Source organism: Larus michahellis, chromosome 10 (genome assembly GCF_964199755.1).
Source record: "Larus michahellis chromosome 10, bLarMic1.1, whole genome shotgun sequence".
Classification (NCBI taxonomy): Eukaryota; Metazoa; Chordata; class Aves; order Charadriiformes; family Laridae; genus Larus; species Larus michahellis.
Window position 1 is genome coordinate 1,819,096 of NC_133905.1, and position 17,958 is coordinate 1,837,053.

At 38.2% G+C, this 17,958-nt stretch overlaps 1 protein-coding gene across 7 annotated transcripts in view; it reads right to left on the bottom strand.

The window, feature by feature from the left end:
* ERC2 (ELKS/RAB6-interacting/CAST family member 2) overlaps positions 1-17,958 on the bottom strand; it is a 510,348-nt gene that overhangs the window by 329,510 nt on the left and 162,880 nt on the right. For all 7 annotated transcript variants that reach the window (XR_012589289.1, XR_012589291.1, XR_012589290.1 and 4 more), the window contains exon 8: positions 8,291-8,458. Coding sequence is in view for 2 of the 7 variants with exons in the window: in XM_074602406.1 (XP_074458507.1) it covers positions 8,291-8,458 (168 nt within the window). In the remaining 5 variants the exon portion in view is untranslated. The remainder of the gene's footprint in view (positions 1-8,290; positions 8,459-17,958) is intronic.

Below are 17,958 nucleotides of genomic sequence, written 5' to 3' on the forward strand. Positions count from 1 at the left end.
CAAAATGACTGTTAAATAATTTTTTTCCTTTCTAAATACAATTGTCCTGTCAATGATCTAAGAGAAAAGTCCATAGCACTTGGGAAGTTAATTCACCTCGGTCTTTTAATTGGAGATATTATTTGCTTTAAGGATCTTTGAGTCTTCCATTGTAACTTTCATTTAGTTGTGAAAAACTGATTATTTCATGGTTTGAGGGAGACGTTGGGAGTTGTTGGCTTTTTTTGGAGTATAGGGTGAAAACCTGAAGCCAACAACAAAACTCTCTGACTTCAGTGAAAGCAGGATTTACCCTCGGAATACCGTGCAGCAGCTGAACACGTGGGAAAACAGCAGGATACGTCTCTGATGTATTCTCAATTATGTTTTTAACAACCTCCCTTATCATTTTAATTCCAACAAGCAGGCTTCTGTTACATTTCTTGGAAGACTATTTCACAGACAAATATGTTTCTTCTCTTAAGAAATTCTGATTCTCCCCCATTCTTTTCTGGACATATAGGTAGCCATCCATTTCCCCAAATAATTCATTCGTGTTCTTCTGCATCTCCCAGATAAGTCAACTTCTACTTTCCTTTTGCCCAGTCACACTATACATAATTTAGCTCATTGCACTTCAGAAGACATTTCCTCTAACTCTACTGAAAAGAAAACAGTGCTCTTCACACAGCTTACAATTCCCAGCATGTGAGTTGGCTGCTTTCTCAGCATGAATAAAACCTAAGATCTTATTTAAAGATAACTTTGTTAATTAGTATTGACATTTCAGAGCTGAATGGCAGCTTCCTTCCTCGTCAACAGCACTGGTGTCACGCCAGCCGTACGAACCCCTTATGTAAGTATCTCGGTAAGCTGAGTCCTGCGTTGCAAACGGCACAGTGTTTGTAAGAGCACCTCGGTATGCAGCCTGTAACCAGTCAGAACTCTTCAGTTCTCTTCATCTGAGCTGCCTGCGAAGGACCCTCTCAAAACTAGCTAGCGTAACTTGACCTGGAATAGCCTACGCTATTTACACTTAAGGATTGATCTTTAAAATTCTAAATACGTGATGTACACATACATATTTACTATTTCCCAAAAAGTTATCTTTTTTTAGCTCTCATTCATATATTGTATCACATCGTATTTTAGATCTTACAACTGGTTGACTCCTTTCTGTATATATAACTACATTTATAAAGTTAATAATGTATTAGTTAATAATGTATGTAGTAATACTATCAAACTACTGTGCTAAAAACTATACAGACACATAACAGCACCTCTTCAAAGCACTTATTTCAGCCTATCTTTTCAACTAGTATTTTTTTCACTTTCGCTAACAATCTCTCACCCTATAGCTCCCAAAGGAATTCAATGATATATCCGAAATGCTCGGTTTTCCACATGTGGCATAAAAAGGCAGTCCAATTATTATTTTTAACTTTTAGGATTTTAAAACATAATTAGAATTTTCAAACATGCAAACCAACAGGTTCCTTTGTTACCTCCTCAGAGGTGTATATTACTGGTACACGGACGAGACTAGGTTGACCAACTACAGTGTGACCCTGTTTCTTGAAAAACTGCATACATGCCGCTTCTTGTAATATTTTCTGACAAGCAAGTGAAGGCCATCCCAAAGAATAGATGCTTCCCCCTCATATTGGGGGAATAATTACTGTAAACTAAGACACGCTCGCAGTTTCAGCTACTTGTACTGAAACCTACTGACACTTCTGAATTCTTCCAAACACCCGGTACCAAACATCTCCAGCCATTTCATGAATTTGTCAGCTGCCATCGATAAAGAGGAGACCTGCTTAGACATGATTTTTATGCGCAGATCTCCAAACAACTATAACACCAAGACCAGGCGCAGTCAATATTTCTTCACTTACTCAAGGGTCCGTGATTTACAATATACCCGATATTCAAAAACTACTATGTTTACAGAACTGGCATTAGATAAAACAGTTTTTAGATTTTGTAATCTCATGAAACTTGATTTGAGGAATTCAGTGATTTTCCCCTATAAAGATAAGTGCTTACTTTCAAACAGGTCGGTAAGCAGAATCGTGTAAACCAACTATTCTCCTTTTGAAGTGTAGGCTGAAACAAAAGCAGCAGTAACAAGCAGGTCATCGGGAGCGGGGGGGAACAAACAAAATGCTGGGCTTCTAGCTTCAGTGGGTAGCAAATTCATTGGAAAAGACAGTAGATTCAATCACTGTCTGGAAAACTTTATAATGATCATGGATTTCAAGGTGCAAGGCCTTACCTACCTATAGTTTTAGGCTGGATAATCATTCAGGTTAGTTTCACTAAGTGAACCAATTTAAAGTCACATATGTTCAGTGACCTTCTGTAATCTGTAAAAATTTAGAAGTGTAATGTGTTACAATGAATGGGAAATTAAAGAAGGTAAAGGAAAAGGAAAATGCTCCCTGCCTCTGATCTTAGTGACGTTGTTCCCAGTGTCCCAGTGTCCAGGCCAAGAGCATCCGAAGAGCTGCCCTGGTTAGGCTTGAGGTTTTTCTGCATTTATTTAGATAGCCTTGATGTGTACCGCATGCAAAGTTTAAGGGTCCCAAGGCTGCATTTTATTGTGCAGAATCATTGAGGTTCCATTTTTTGGACGACATATTGGGATCAATAAGACCACCGCCCTGATGAACAATTGGCTATATTTAATTCAATCTCACTTTCAGACTGCCTTATCTGGATAACATAACGTGATTTGGCAAAGCTGCAAGCATAAGCAGCTGAAGAGCAGTTTTCTAATACTCAGTACAGTGAATGCTGTATCCTTAAAGTGAGTATATATTATTAGAAGAAACATTTCTTAATGTAATACACAAGTCAAAAGTCACCATAGCAGCTTTGAAACATCAAAACTTCCATGTTACAGCAGAATGACTTCCTAACTGTTTTTAACAGTTAGTCAGTCATTTAACAGTCAGAACATTGATCTGTTTTACTAATTTAGTAAAATTTTACTAAATTAGTTCAGAATTTGTTGCCTCACTCCATAAATACAACAGAATTCTGATTTGGCAATTGCAAGACCCCAGTTCACATAACAGTCTATTTATTATTTACTTCATCAAATTTTATCAGAACGCCGTAAAGTCCTTCATCATGCCATCATGACCCCTTTATGGGATTACGGAAACGTGCTCCCAACTGATTAAACCATGGGAAAAAAAATGAAAGGCATCTTCTATCAGCAACATGCTTGCACTTTCTACTTGTTAAGATCAAATGAAAACAATTGGTCTCTTAGGTCTTCCTGGACTATTCCAGATTCAGAAGCTTCCATTTCAGTGGTGTTCCCAGCCAGAATTCCTGCACCAAGCATTAATACTGATGCAACTTTCTAAGCACGAGAGTAGGACTCATTTGTTGATGTTAGTATACTCCTAATCTGACCATACGTAAATTTTCTTTTTTTTTTTAGAAGACAGGTAACAGTAATGCCTACAATTAATTGTACAACACACTCTAATTTAACACGAACTGGACAATATCACCTAGTGTGCACAGTCCAGCCACTCCAAGTACAGATTCCAATTATTACATGAGAACTAAGACTTTATGACATTTCCTACAAATGCTAATTAGCTGGTAGGTTAGAGCCCTCAGTCATGTAGCACTTCATCAATCACAAAGCCTAAACTATTAAAGATGGAAACTGCAACATTTTACATGAAAAGTTATGTTGCAAGTCAAAGTAGAATATTATATTAGCCCCCTTTACATGGTGTTCTTTTATAATAGCCCCCACAAAAGAATTTCCACAAGCTGTTGTCCTAATATGATCCAGGTCTACATCCTCTATGCTGCTCTTGTCTCAACAGCTACTGTTTCCAACACCAAGACGCATACTTCAGAGTACATAATTGCTTTTAAAATATCTACAAATTCCTAGAGGACAAAACACAGCAGGTATAGCCACTGTATGAAAGAGAAAATTCGTGAGCAAAAAGGGACATGAAAGAATCATCATCCAGTTCAGCACTTCTGCCCTTCAGCCTACAATTCAGCCATATGCATAGAGCTTGCACGTTCTGGTAAGAAATATATAAAGATTTCTGAGGTCTGCCCCTCTGCATGCTAAACTGACAGATATGAGGTGTAAGACTAGCTTTGCCAGGTTAAACAAGGCTATTAAAACAGCATACCCAACTTTACTGGCACTAAAATGGAACAGTGGTGCCAAAGATTCTAAAAGAAAGAAATATTAAGTAATATTGCACCTCTGACATTGACATAAGTTTATTATTACTCCATGCCAATCTACCTTGATCCAAATCCTCTTAATGCACGCCGTTCCAGTGCTGGGCCTCTCTTCAGCCTGCAAATTGTCCTGAATAGTGTAGCGGTTTTTCAATGTGGTCAAAAATTACACCAAACCCACTGTATGGAAGGACAATGCATCATTAGCTCGTTATCTAGCCCATTACTTTTTTCTGCAACATGTTGCCTTATGCGTGTTGCTGTGCCATCCTGTGGGACTCACACCAGGTCCTTTGTTGCCAACATTATTGTTTCTTCCACACCTTTGGTCGGGAGCCCTCAACAGAACCTGTCTTGTCCTGCAAGTTTAGCAGCTATCCAGAAAGGAGAAGAAACACTTCCAACTTTGAAAGGGAGCCTTCCTGGTTTTGGTTTGGTCCTCTTCATATTTTTCAACATGGCAGATAATAATAATGCACACAAGAGAAATTTAGAATTAGAAATTGTGTCTTTCTAAGTTACGTATTCCTTCCTATTCAGTTTCAGGTTATTACTGACAGAAATATATTTAAGCACGATACAAATTCTTCCTTCTTCAATTACTTGAATACAACCATTAAAACAAATATTATTTTAGGCTGAGTGAAGCACTTCAGGCTAAGTGAAGAGATATGTAGCCATCTATCTTGCATCAACAGACGAAGCACTAAAATAACTGGTTATTCACAACTCTTCATATCAAAAGTAAATAAAAATACACAGATACAAAATTTGGCCCCACATAGAAAAAAAAGGAAATGGAGACAACTATTATAATCTTATAGTCAGAAGAATCTAACGTCTAGAGAGAACTTAAGAAGAACTAGAAGCAATTCCTTCACTTTCAGATGGGTTTTCACGACAGTAAGACAGCAATCGGGGCAATTGTCCTGAAAGAAGGTATGTGAAGGCAGGATAAACCACTGGAGGGCCCAGTAATTGTTTCACCTCCTCAGGGTCATATGAGACTGTCCATGTTGCTTTCCACCCACTGAATTCTCCACATGTATGTGCACAATGAGGACAAATTAATTTCTAAATGCTCAACACGCAAATGTCTGGCTGCCCTCACTTGAAGTGAAAACAACAGTGGAAGAAGTGGCGAAAAGGTCAGAAGGAGAAGATGAGCAAAAACTGGAGGAATGCAAGAGGCACGTGCAATCCAGCGAGGAGTAAAGGATAAAAGTGTAATTAGACTCAAGTAAAGGATAAAATTACTGCAGTCGATATACATTAAATACTTTTCCATCAAAATTAATTTTTATATATGGTTGCTATTGGAAAGGTATGTTGTCAAAATCAGAAAGAAAAGACATACATAAGACAATCTTTTTCCTAAAGCACAGCATCCACTACTAGACTATCTGAAAATCCCTGAAAAGTGACTGTTCAAAAATATTATGATAAGAATACTACAGCACTAGGAATTACTACTATGCATAGTCCAACATATTTCTAAAATAACACACGAATGAATGAACAAGCTGCCTATGGTCAAAAAGGAGCTGTGCTCCTTTTGACAGAACGTAAAGGCTCCATGAGGTATGAATGCCCTGGGACACATAACTTCATGTAGCGAGGATAAAAATATCTAGAACAGAAAGGCACCACTCCCAGGAAAGCTTCTTGAAAAGAAGTAGACAGACACCAAACATCTTCCTTTCTACGTGCAAGTATGGTGGTCCAGAGATTGCTGGGATGCTCAAGGAGCTAACCATGAGAAGTCACGATCTAACAAGCACTGCAAAAATGAAGCTGAACACTTGGGTTAACTAGACAGGAGGATTTATTTTTTTCTAGGTGAATTTAAAAGCCTTATTTCAATTGGTGACATACACATAAAAAATACACAGGAAATCATCCTTTATAGTACCATACTCTAGATTTATTTAAATAACAGGGGTGAGCAGAGCAGGATGATATTTCAATCAAATTTTCCTCTAGTAAAGTTATCTGTGGATGAATTTATCTCCAAACATATCAGAAGCAAGGCACAGGTAAAATAATGTTCCAGAGCTGAAAATGTGACCTGAGGGTAATTTAAAAAAAAAAAAAAAAAAAAATGTATTTTCCAAATATGATACTCTCTTCCTATCAAAAAAATAATGGTGTAATGATGATCTGATATTAGCATCTTTGGGCATGCTAACACCTACATATTAAGATCATGTGATTATTAAAAACACTTCAGAGAAGCAAAGCCACGCATAACTTTCAAGTGATGTAAATGATCTATTTTTCTCTTCTTTTTTTTTTTTAAAGTCATCGTCATAATTCATTCTTCTCTAAGTAAACCTAGTATTTAGCCCATAGCAGAAAAACTGAACTTCAGAAGTCTCCTGATAAAGCATATTTACCACAATAAAAACCTCAAAACAAATTCACGTGATACTTCCTGTTTTAAAGAATCGGTTTAGTACTAACTTTGATTTTGCGCCTAATAGTTAGAAGGATTTATTTATCACACCATATACTAGAGCGCAGAAGGCTATAACGTGTTTACTCTGCGATTTAGCGAAGAGAGAGAGTGCAGTTTGAGAGGGATTATCTTCATTAAGAAGTAGGTACAAAAGAGGCAAGACCATCTGCATGCTTTAATAACATGGCCATGAAGTATTGAAACCAGAAAAACACATAATGGTACACATTTCTGAGCACATAGCCATGACAGATAGTGCTGACAGCTCTATGATAAGTTATATTCATCCCACGATTTTGATCACTGAATCCACATCCCTCCCTCCTACCGATCCATTTCCTCAAGATCTAAACACAAGACCAACTGCAAATTGTCAGTTTGTTTGGGGTTTTTTTAGAATACAAACCATAAGAAAAGATGCATTCTTTTCTTCAAAATTCTCAAGTGATGTCCAAAGCAAATTAGCGTTCGGCACAGGATAAAAGGCTTGAACTTTGCTATCTTTACATCATCAGCCTTGCTAACAAGGCAAATATTCAGAAATAAGATTCAAGTGGATGAGTATGTATATTCCAGTTTTGATAGGCCTAGGCCTGAAAAAGCAGTCTTCTCCGTTTCTGGAAAATAAGGACTCGACTTTTTAAAGACTGTATTTAACCAATTGCAGACAGAAGCACGGCTAGACCATGTGAACCCTGTATGAATCCTGGAGGAAAACCACAGCAACATGAACTACTTAGAGCGTAAGGAGCAGACATCCTTGGAGTGACTGTAAAAGGAGGGGAGAAGCAATAGTAAAATGTATTTGGTGCCAGGAACTTTTCCTCCATTTAACTGTATGCTCACAAGTACGTCTATATACGATAAAGAGCGATACACACAGCAGGTACCTGCTAGCATAAATATTTTTGTGAGTGTGAGAAAAGGGATATGGTAAATAAACACTCTACTACTGTATGCAGAACCCTTGCAGAGCTGCCTTTCCAGGAAATTCCCTCCCAACCCTCCCCAGCGGAAACCGTAATGATTAAATCCAACTTCCCAAAGAGAGTAAATGCAGTTAGCTAAACTTGTGGAAAATTAGGAATAAGACTAATAAGGCTGTTTGGAGAGAGCTTCCCTTCTTAATGTCTTTAGCTCACAGGAAAGGCAGATAACGGACTTCATTTAGGTTCCTTCCCCACTCCCCTCTTCCTTACCCCAAAAAAGTCTTTAAAGAAAAAAAGCAGTATCCTAATCTTTTAGCAGTCCTACTCGTTTTATTTACATGATTTGGAAAGAGTAGTAGTGAGTGTTAGTAAGGATAACAGAATCCCTCCTGTTGAAGGATAAGCACTTTCATCAGAATTTTTAGGACTTTCATTTAACTCCAATAATTTTGTTGAAACTGCAGTACCCAATATTTTTGTGATATAGTATAATTACAAAATAATACTATAAATATGATCCCACAGAAAACAGAAACACATATTTTATATTAGCGAACTACTTGACTAATGCAGACCATTAGTGCTTGCCTTTTTTTAATATATTAATACACCATAAGAAATAAATATATTTCCTTTAAAGGTGCCTCAAAAGTTTTACAACATATCCTTTCATAAATGATCTTACCTTTTTTTGTAGGACATTAATTTTTCTTTCTTTTACTTCCAACATGTCTTTCATATCTCGAATCTCTCCAGCCAGAGTTCCCTTCTCTTCTGTGAGGTCTTGAAGTTGTTTTGTTTTTTTATTCAGAAAGGTTTCTTTTTCTTCCAATCTTAACCGCAAGGCATCAACCTACAGTAAGTAAATCAAACATATTTAGGTTTTGAAATGATCACTATCATATTTTATTTTTTTTTCTAATTCCCTTTTATTGTCACTTAAGAAATGTTTTATTTCTTTTCTATGTAAATTTTCCAACTTCATCTCGGACTAAGACATTCTTTTACTTGTTAAAAGGTAATAAAAAATGAGAGCACTTTTAGCACCAAAACGTGAATAGAAAAAGTAAAATATTCAAAGCATGAAATAGCATTAAAGCGGTCCTAACTTGAGAGATGCATAAGGGATTAAAAAAAATAATAAATCACCTTGACTTATTAAATATATAACTCATCGAAAATAGTGTTCTGTATCCTGTATTTAATTTGCCATGAAGGGGGCAATCAGACACTACAGTCACTACGCAGGTTTGAGCACAGATCAGTAATCTAGAAATGGAATTAGTTAACAAAGACGTGGCAAATAGGGAAATGCTAAGGTTCTTCACGTTCCTCCAGTATATATCACGTAAGGCTCCCAACAAACGGGCCTTACTGTACTTTTCTGTAGTAAGCACAAAGCCCCATCAACCAAAATAAGGGATATTCCAAGGATTTTCCTAAGCAGAAATACATTAATAAAGAATCTCACCAAATTGCACTGCATTCCATAACAGCTTTTTTCCTTTACAAACCCTTAAAAAAAATTTAAGAAAAGGAAAGGAAAAAAAAAAATCAAACGCATTCTAACAGCCCTGAAGGCGTGTGTCGCCTTAATTTTCTCATTTCTTGCTGGATAAACGCTCAAGCATGCAATTTTATTATTCTCTTAACGCAATTCAAAGAGTTCTAAAATTATGGCCAGGCAAATACTTGCTGGTGGTCTGGAAAAACTCCATAGATCACTTGATACTGGTTACTATTTGTATACAGTTGTTTCTATAAGCAGCTCTACTGCTAATTGCAATTAAAAGCTTGGGTACTTATAAAAGCATTTGGAAATAAGGAGGAAAAATAGCTGTCTCTCCTCCACTGCAGAGGAGGGGTGGGGGGGAAAGCAGCAGCCACCTTCAAGGACAGCAGCGTAAATATTATCAAAAAGAGAAAGACGTTTGGTGAAGCAAGGAAAAAAGTGGCAAGAGAAAGGAAAATCTAAATGACAGGGTATCTGTTCAAGGAAATGAACAGTGACAGGACGAGGGGCAATGGGCACAGGTTGGAACATAGGAAGTTCCGTTCAAATACACGGAAAAACCTCTTTACAGTGAGGGTGACAGAGCCCTGGAACAGGCTGCCCAGGGAGGGTGTGGAGTCCCCTTCTCTGGAGATTTTCAAGCCCCACCTGGATGCAGCCCTGAGGGATGTGCTCTGGGCAGTCCTGCTTTAGCAGGGGAGCTGGACTAGATGATCCCTAGAGGTCCCTTCCAACTCTGAAGATTCTGTGATTCTGTGAAATTGAGAAGGAGGGAACTGGCTTTTTGAGGAGTATAATCAAGGAACGGGAAAGAATGCACAATGTGCATTGACAGACGTGGCCACAGCAGCAGGATATACACACGGATCTATGTGGAAACACACGAAAAACATCAAAACAGGGGAAGAAACAAAGACAGGAAAGCAACTTTTTTCAAGTAGATATAACAATCCTACTTCACAGCTTCAAATTCCTAGTGCCTTTTTTAGTAATACCTTTCTACATAAGCACTACCTCGAGTAGTTACCACAAGGCCAGGTATGATTCCAAATGGAAAAGGCGTGACTCTTCACACTGGGAAGAGGAGGGGAAGCAGCCACTGTCAAGATGTTCATGGATACAGTGACCGCTAGAAATTCTAATATATTATTCAGACTATTGCTCTCAAGAACTTTGAAAAAGGTATTCAAAGTAAGAGATCTTGTCACAGCTTCCTTAAATTAAAATATAATAATGGAATGGAATAAAGCAAATAGTCAAGTGGTCTTCCAGTGATGTGATGGTGGAGGTGAAACTTCCAATGAAGTGGAGGTGAAACCACAAGGTAAAATTGCAAGCAAAATGTAGAGCTGGAAATTGAAGTTTTACAGGCTTTAACGGTGCAGCTTTTTATACAGTAGAGAAGAACAAGACAATTAGGAACCAATACTGCAATAATTCAAGAATATAAGGATGCTGACTGTAGAACGTAGGGGGTCCAAAATCGGAAAATAAAGAACAAGGGTTTAAAGTTTACATACCTAGAAATTCATAAAGTGTATTCATAATAAAAAGCTAAATGGAAGTAACTGTAAGGGCATAAATGTTAGTTTAGCATTTTTAAGCTCTGCAGTTGGAATAGTCAAAAACGGTCATTTTTTTCCCTAGTTAATCAGAACATTAGTAAAGCACAAAACAATCAGAAATTCTAATTTATTTTTATCTATATTCTGCATTTTGTAATGCTAAATTTATTCAAAGCAAAAGTCTTTGCAATGCCATTTTAAGACTTGGTTTGGGACCAATTTAGATGATCTATTGGATCTTGAAATGCGTGTTCTTCCTGCTCTTAAAATGGCTCATTGCTTTTCTATACACTGGAAAAAAGATTTATATTCTACCGGATTTATTTTATATTTAAGACTTTTTTACAATATTACAGTAATAGGATCTTGCAGTTTGTGAGCAGCGTGCAGTATGAGATTCAAAGATGATTTTTTAAGTTAGAAAACAAGAAACAGTAGTAGCAGCAAACTTTTGAGACCTCTTTTAATAAACATAAAAGACCTCATCTGAAACTCATTACCACACCTTCTTTATACTTAATCACTTATTTGCTTCATGTCTGAAAGCAATCCCTTAAGTCAAATCACAAAAATCTCTGTTGGGCCTTTAAACTGCAGCTGAGAAGCTCATCATAACATTGCAGCAGGAGCTCCAAAAGGGGTTCTCTTCAGCCAGGCCCTGCAAGTCTCCTTTTCCAGCTGCCAGGAGGCAGAAGCTTAATCCTTGAAGTCAAAGGGAGTTGAAGGTGATCAGAGACACTGATAAACAAAGCACTGATACCGTTCCCTAGTGACTGGGGTAGCACAGTAGCTTACACATGTGCTGATACAGCTCTGCTCTGCTTGGCTAAACCAGGCAGTTTCTGACTCAATAGTCTTTTCTTCTCTGCCTGTCCACTCCCCATCCTAAGGGCTGAGCAGACAATTCTCACTCATCTTCACTAATATCTTCCCACACACCCTGACATCATGGGAATTTTAGGCATTAAAACTTGGGAGGACGAGGAGGGTTGAGGATGAGTAGATGGCACTGATGTCCAAGTCTATGAGTGACCACCTGGGTGGGAAAGGGGAGCAGAGCCCTGCTCACTCCACTTCTCAGAGCCCAGTCCTGCCCTCACACAGCTGTTAATTAAAGAGCACCATATGACTGCACATTTCTGCATTTCCTTTTACCACTAGCCAGCTCATAACACAACATCATTTCTATTCCCTAAACAGAGACACAAATTCAACCCGCAGGTACTAGAGAAGGTGCGTGGTGGTTTTCTTTCAGGCCAAAAAGAAACACACTGGGAATTCTGCAGCAGAGCCGCAATCTCCATCTTTCCTTTCACCGGTTAGCGTTTGGGCCAGCCACACAAAAACCCTGAAGTTAGCACAAAGGTTATGACCTCGACTGTGCCACAGAGCACCAAGCACCCAGTATTGCAGAGTTGTCTGGACTGACTCTAAATGCAGAAACAGATTGTTTTCTTGTTAATGCCATAAACAGATTACTCCACAAGCCTTCACATAAATAGTTGACACCTTAGATCAACTCTTTCAGCTCCACGGTAACATTTTAACACTGATTAATGAATACTCATGTGTTTGCGCTGAATTGCATTTTTCCATAAGAAATTGCACGTGGACTTGAGATCTGAATATATTTAGATGCAAACAGTATAACTTCTGCCTAGAGCCCCACTTACTGCAAGAAATTGTTCTTAATACGAGACTATCTCAGTTTTCATTTACAAGTTTATTTCTAGCCTTGGTAGCTTTAAATAAAAGCTTAAAAAGGATGGCTGTTGTGCAGCTTCAATCGCACTGAGAAAAACGTGCAAAAAGATTTGAAACAGCCAAAGAATCTCCATCCCAAAAACCCCACTTCACACAAGGACAGTGCAAGCGTTGGGAAGGAAAGAGTATGGCGTGTCCAACCACAGCCTTAGGCGGCAGATCCCCCATCCCAGTCCTCCTTCCTCCCTGTCTGACAGGTGAGTGGCTCTGGCTGCTCCAGAGCCGGAGAGGCCACCCTTGTTGCTAACCCAGAGAAATAAAAGATGGGCTTACACCGCACGTTGTCTGTCAGGGACTCTGACACTTCCAGAACAGTCCATCATGTCACCTCCAAGCCATAACAAATCCCATTTCATACTTAGGAGGTTAAACTGTCTTATTTCCCAGCCCTTTCCCACTGAACCACAGGTCAGCAAATGCTCTACTGTTCAAGCTAAAATTTGAGTTCCACAGAATTGCAACAAAATTCCTTCTTAAAGGACGTTCATCTTCCTGGGGAAACGGAAATCTTTCTCAAATACGATGAGAAGCAGCTAGCGACCTGGGACACTGACACAGCATTTCCCATGTTTCCACCCGGACCACAGAGATTCACACTGCTTATTGCAAACCATACATTTTCCTTTTCTTTTCTAAGGCAATACCTTATTTGCTGCTCTCTTTTTGTGCAGAAATATTTTAACCATTATGTATTGTAATTAAATCCAAGTCCATGAGAGCACTCAGACTAAAACCTTTAAGATGAGAAAAGGGTAATACTCATAACACAGCGTGGGTTTCGATCTGTGTCATCCTGTTCTCCTTGCAAGTACAGGAAACAGAATTATCTCTAAGTCTTTCTCCCCAGAAGCTATTTTTTGTAGAGCTCAAATCAGGTTGTGTCCTGACACCAATGTTGGGAAGAAAAAAAAAAAAAAAAAGGAAAAAAAGAAAAAAAAAGAATCTGCCAAATATATCTCTATTTTCTTACATCTCCTCAAACAGTGGTCAGCTATCTTGAGACTGATACAACGGAGCACTTGAATTCAAAAATCCACCTACTCAGTGAAGCCCAGGTATTTTGATAGAATAGCTATATGATGCCCCAAACTAAGACACGCAGCAAGGAGCCACTCGGAAATCAGTGCTCTCCGTGAGTTTTCAGAGAGGCGGAACTCTGAGCCAGTGCCAGTCTGGGAGAGTGAACGGGCGACTTGTGCTGCGTGGGGTCTTAGGTGTACAGATTTATTTTCTATGCACAGGAATGCAACGGGGAGGTTTACAAGACCATCGCTTATGTCAGTCATTTTCTCCTTCCCTAAATTCTTCTTTCTGCCTCCAGTAATCATGAACCAAGACTTTTACATTTCTCATAATGTGATAATAAATAAAACTACCTCAGCCTGAACTGGACGCAACCTTTCGCTATATGGCATCTGTTTGGTGCTAAACATGTACGACATAATTTTCTAAGTCAAATATGAACCTCCAGATGGTGTAAAACCAAAAAGATGTTAAATCAGGTCCTCATATCTTGTGGGAGACATGAAGCAAAATACACCACTTCATTTATAGACAGGATGAATTTGCCAATATTAGAAATTATCTCTTCCCTGAAAATAGTAATGTGAAATCATGTCTTCCAAAAATGATGAAACAATGAAGCATTTAAGTGGAGCGTATGAGAAACGTCTGCCATTTTGTTACTCCTCCTGTTACGTCTATGGCATTTTAAATATAATCTGAAAGGAAATTAAATATGGGTCACTTTACAGCATCAGATATATATTTTTATATTTGAAAGGATAAGGATTTCTGGTACACAAAAACCCTCTCTTTGGCTTTTCACTCAACACTATGTAATTTTAAGAGTCCTTGACTTATTTTTCCCAAGCTTTGGCAGTACATTTTCTAGTAAAACTTGGCAATCTGAAGAACACCATCATTTTCCAGAAAAATAATAAAGCAAAACCAGATCTGATAGCTAACACATAAAGCATTTCAGAGACCTCCGTCCAAGTTAATTGCTTTTTAATTTTGTCTAACTTCTTTTTCCTCAGCAACTACTTATTTCAACTATTTAATACAATAAACTCTGTGACTTGATCTGGAAATATAGAACACACTGCAAAATCTTCAGAATTGGGTTATACTTTAGAAAGAAAAGAAAAGTTCAAGTGGCAAAAATTGCCAAATTCAAAGTTGAACTTTATTAATCTTCATGTCATCACCCGCCAGTCATGACCAGCTCCAGTAGTGACGTCTATTTCTTGAAGTTCCCTACTGTTAACTGTTTAACTTATATGCCATATTATATATATCATTTATGAAAGTGTTTTTAGTGTTATGGAGCTCCACGAGGAAGTAAAACATGAAGAAGGACTACTGTGGTTCACTGTTAAGAACTATTTATTTTACCAGCATAAATAAATGTATTTAAAGCAAAGGTTTGGCTGCTTTTCTTTTTTTTTTTTTTTTAAAACTAACTCTGAATTTACTAGTCAAGCACTAAGCGTACTGTAGTACTTGGGGTAACAGAGAAGGCAAACTGTAACTCACTGTCAGTCTCCCTCCTAATGCCGCTTCTGTTCCAGCACAGACTGCAGTCCATATTGGCCACCACATCCAAAAGCCCGTTTTCTGCCCTTTTGTACAATTATTCTCTCCCTTCCTGACGACCACTACAGGCTCCACAGGACTGTTGACACTTTTCTATGCTACCGTTTGCTTCCTTAGTGTATTACGCAGCCATCTTTTGAGAACCATTTCAGTTAATCAAAAAACAAACTTCTATTACAGACTTTAGTGCCTGTGTTTATACATCTCTGTGTATCTGGGGAAATGCGATTTACTAAGTTTTGATTACGAAAACCAGTTTAAACCATGAAAAAAAGAGCTGTCACTTCAATCTTCTATACAGAAGTACTGCGTTGTGAGGCCTCACATGGGCCTTTTTGCAAGTACAAGAACTGAGTTACAAGTACAGGAAGAGTATCACGTAGCTTTAAGATGTCCCAACTCTCCACTTCGGAGCTAGTAAAAAATGGATATTTGAAAATACAACAGTAAAATCAAAACTATCCTCCCCTTGTCGTATGTGTCCCTCATTTTTCAGTCTGATGTGATAAACATGGTTTTTTTTCAAAGCAATGACTGTACCTGGTAATCCATAGCATGATACATTAATTTCTTTCAAAAACATCTGATCTATGTATAACTCAAGGCAGAAAAGCTAGAATGTAGCCCCATTTTGAAGTTGCAGACACTTGAATTTTGTATAATTAATATGCTTTACGTTCTTGTTCCAAATTTAAACTTTAGTGAGGTAGCTAGCTTTTTCCCCTCCACTTTCAAGCACTATTCCAACAACATCCCCACCCCTATTACTCTGGGTATTATGGTTGCTCTAGTTTACATTTTGATTCAGCAAATTATGTTATTATAGAGCTGATAGTTAAGAGGCTTTATATTCTTTAAAGGATAACCAATTCTGTTGTCTTCTTTCTACTACCTCAGTATGTAAGAAGGGACAAAAGGAGCGGGGCTGAAAGCAGCTGAGTGCGTTGCATTCGAGGGGAACAGACAGGGAGCAACATTAGAAGACGGTTTGTAAACCCAGGACAGTGTCACCTGTTCACATCAGAAAACACACTTGTACCATCTCCTACCATTTCCCTCAAAGAATCCCTGTCACGAGCGCTTTCGATCCTCTGTACAAGGATGGGAGATCCACCTGACAGCACGATGCATCAAACGCACTTGCTCTCCTTTACGCGCTCCTTGACAAGATGGCACCTACGTGTTTCGTAAAGCTCCCAGCCTCCCTCCCCGACAGCTTAGCCAGCCATCGTCCCTACTAATCAATCTTGATTTTTCTTTCATCATTTTTTTCCACCAGCCCAGCTCATGCTGCTCTTTAAAAGAGAAAATTGGTAATGCTGACTGGTCAAACTACACTAGAAAAGGTTTTAACTGAACCAGAGATTGTAGCCAAGATATAAATGGTTCCCTCAGGCAGTTTGAAACTCTTCCTTGCAGAACATTACGCGCCCCAAGGAATTCTGATCACGTGTAGCTTATCAATGCAGCCAACTGCCTAACAGCTGTTTTATTCAAATTTATATCTTTGCCTACTCCTACCACTAAAATTAGGTAGTTTAAAGCAACTAGACCAAAGTTCAGAATTTAATATTCAGTTCAGTGCCAGCGATTTTTGGAAAACACATGGGAATTGTAACTCATGTGCTAATACTTAAAGATTTTGTTAATAAAACTTCCAACACTAACCTTACCTCATTGAACTTACCTCACTGATTTTTATGCTCACTATAAAACTATAGCTGTCATAATATTTTTGAATTACTGCAAAAGGAAGTCAGTCGTTCCAGAGTCAATGTTATTTAGCAACATAATGATAGTTATAAATTCAAAATACTTAAAACCAATTTACAAAACTATCAATCTTGGAAGTTTTAAACTTTTGAAATTTCTGTCTCCAATAATATTCAAATTTTATTATACTGTAACAGATTAATAGAAAGTGTATTAAAAGGCCACAATGTTCCTTTTTTAAGTCATGCCAATGCATTTAACTGCTTCATGAAAAAAATGTGTAAATTCCATAATAGTATAAGAATCATCAGTAACTCTGATAGCTTTATATGTGATAAAAATAGAACTTTTACATGAACTGGTTTTCTCAGCTTAATTTTTATAATAGTAGCAGTCAGTTGACAGAACAGTGAAGGCGTGATTTTCAAAAAGCACATTTAGGTTTGTAATCTATTCAGAACATCCAGGCAAAGGAGGTGCCTGTAGGTAAACCTCTCTCCAGCTGAGCTGGAGAGCCAGAGCGATGCTTCCAGGGATGAGCTGTACCCCGGACCTCTCTCTCAATTTCACGTGTTTTGAGTGAGACACATCGCTCAGAGAAGAATCTCATGATTCACCCTGTTCTGAGACTGGGACACCTGTTTATGTCACCCAGTTGTTTATCAGACATTTCTACATCAGTAGGTCCAGCTGGAATCAGCTCGGCTAGAAGCTTATCTTCCAGGATCTATGGCCAGCTCGTAAACAGAGTGACATAAAACAGCTTGGGCAATATTTTTCTTTCAGTCATAAGAACACAGCGAACAGAGAAGAAGGTTAAAACAATAAGCTAAACATATATTGTTTACTTTAAATATAACACTGCATTTTCTTCAAGAAATATGCCATTTTCCTTTTTGTGTCTCTCCTGCCCCCATTCTTCCAGAGACCAAGTTACAGCCTTTTCTCTGCAAACCGCTGCATTTTTCTTGAGAGTGAATAAGCTTCTAATTACCTGTAATTGCTCTGATTAAAAATTCACCTCTAACATTTTCCAAATATAAAAGCTGAGAGTGAAGTCCTCTCTCTCCCAACAAGCCGGGCTCCATAATCTCCTACAGAATAGTAAAGATCAGCTGGTTTGATATCAACCTTGAGTACAAGCAAGTGTCAGAGCTTTGCTTAGCTCCACCACCTGTCCTCAATCCAAACCCCCCGTTC